This window comes from Pygoscelis adeliae, unplaced genomic scaffold (genome assembly GCF_000699105.1).
Source record: "Pygoscelis adeliae isolate BGI_AS28 unplaced genomic scaffold, ASM69910v1 Scaffold242, whole genome shotgun sequence".
NCBI lineage: Eukaryota > Metazoa > Chordata > Aves > Sphenisciformes > Spheniscidae > Pygoscelis > Pygoscelis adeliae.
In genome coordinates this window covers 3285800-3287241 of record NW_008824369.1, presented here as the reverse complement: position 1 = coordinate 3287241, position 1442 = coordinate 3285800, and the positions used below count along the sequence as shown (strand labels likewise).

General features: G+C 48.9%; 1 protein-coding gene across 1 annotated transcript in view; it reads right to left on the bottom strand.

Annotated features, from left to right (window-relative positions):
- Window positions 1–376: 376 nt before the first annotated feature.
- The window catches only part of CHST12 (carbohydrate (chondroitin 4) sulfotransferase 12), a 1771-nt gene continuing 705 nt past the window's right edge, over window positions 377–1442 (bottom strand). The window contains exon 2 of the mRNA XM_009320071.1: window positions 377–1437. Coding sequence (XP_009318346.1) covers window positions 784–1437 — 654 coding nt within the window. The 3' untranslated portion in view covers window positions 377–783. The remainder of the gene's footprint in view (window positions 1438–1442) is intronic.

Below are 1442 nucleotides of genomic sequence, written 5' to 3'. Positions count from 1 at the left end.
CCCACCACCACTTTGCCAAAAAGTGAAGCAGTGCAGAGGTACTGCGTTGGCCACGTGCACATCCTGAAACACCCCACGGGGCTTGGCATCACTGCTCCCAACCGCCATTTCCTTCCTGTGACCCTGGCGTCACGCTCACCAGCTGTGAGCAGCGCTCGTCACCGGAGCACTGGTATTCTTCCCGGGCTGTTTGGCAGAATCAGGCACCGACCCATCCGATCTGCCTTGAGCCCAGCTCAGAGCGATCACCAGCAGCCGTGGCTGGCGAAGGCACCACCGACAAACCCAGGTCCTAAAGAGATCTGAGTGCTCTGCAAACCTCAGACCTCTGAAACAGCAGCCCTGAGACAACACAGAGGCAACTGCATAATTTCTTGGGTTTTTCTTTTACTTTTTTTTTATTCCTTCCCTTCCTTTGCCACGCCACACGCATTGTATTAAATATCTTAAATATATTAATTTTTAAAAAGTATTAATAAAAAGCTACTGAAGGACACAGCTGGCAAAGTGACCAAGGGCAGCGACCCATTGCAAAACATGGGGACATTTTAAAAAACAGAAAACAAGTGATAACAAAAAAAACTGGCATTTTTTGCATATGCACAGCTGGCTGGAATACCCTGGACTCTGGCATTATTGCAAAAATGGAAGGGGAAGCGGTAGAAAAAATATATTCCATTGTACCAACCTGTATGGGGAAGGGAGTTAAGAGCAAAAATGAGGAGGCTTTAAACATTTTTGGTATTTCAGATGTTCCCTCCCACACCCACTGCCCAATCACTTTTAGTCTTTAAGCAAGTTTTCTGGCTTGGGGTAGTCAAAGAGTACAAAATCTGCTTCATAAAGCTTGTAGAGCTGCTGCCTCCAAGCCAGTGGGATTTTGGCAAACCAATTGTCTTCCCAGCTGCTGGCAGTCCTGTTCCGGTAGCTGGGGGGGAAGCGAAGCAGCCTGTCCACTTTGAGGAGCTGCAATAGATAAGCAGCATCCTCATCCAGCGTCTCCAGCTTTCCGATAAAATCGTAGTCTATCTGGCACGGATGGCACAGGCGGTAAACCTGCCTCCAGTGCTCATTGAAGGGGGCCATCTTCTCTGTCCTGGGATCCAGTAAGTACTGGATGAAGTCAGAAAAGGAGACTTTGAGGCCTGCCCCGAAGGCCTCACTTACGGAGGTGGGAAGGTTGGTATGGTTGGAGTACAGCTTTAACATGGGGATGGCAAAACGCCGGTAGAACTCCTCATTCTCCAACTCAAATTTGCTGCGAAAGGCAGAGATGAGGCGAACAAAAGGATCTCGTACAAAGAGGAACTTAGTGTACTTCTTCAGCTTGATCTTCATGAGGTGCCGGGAGAACTTCCCATAACGGCGCCAGAATTTGTTGAAGGTCAAGTGGGTGCTGGTGTTGTGGACATGTTCCCGGGGGATATCCAGAGGGTTCTGGT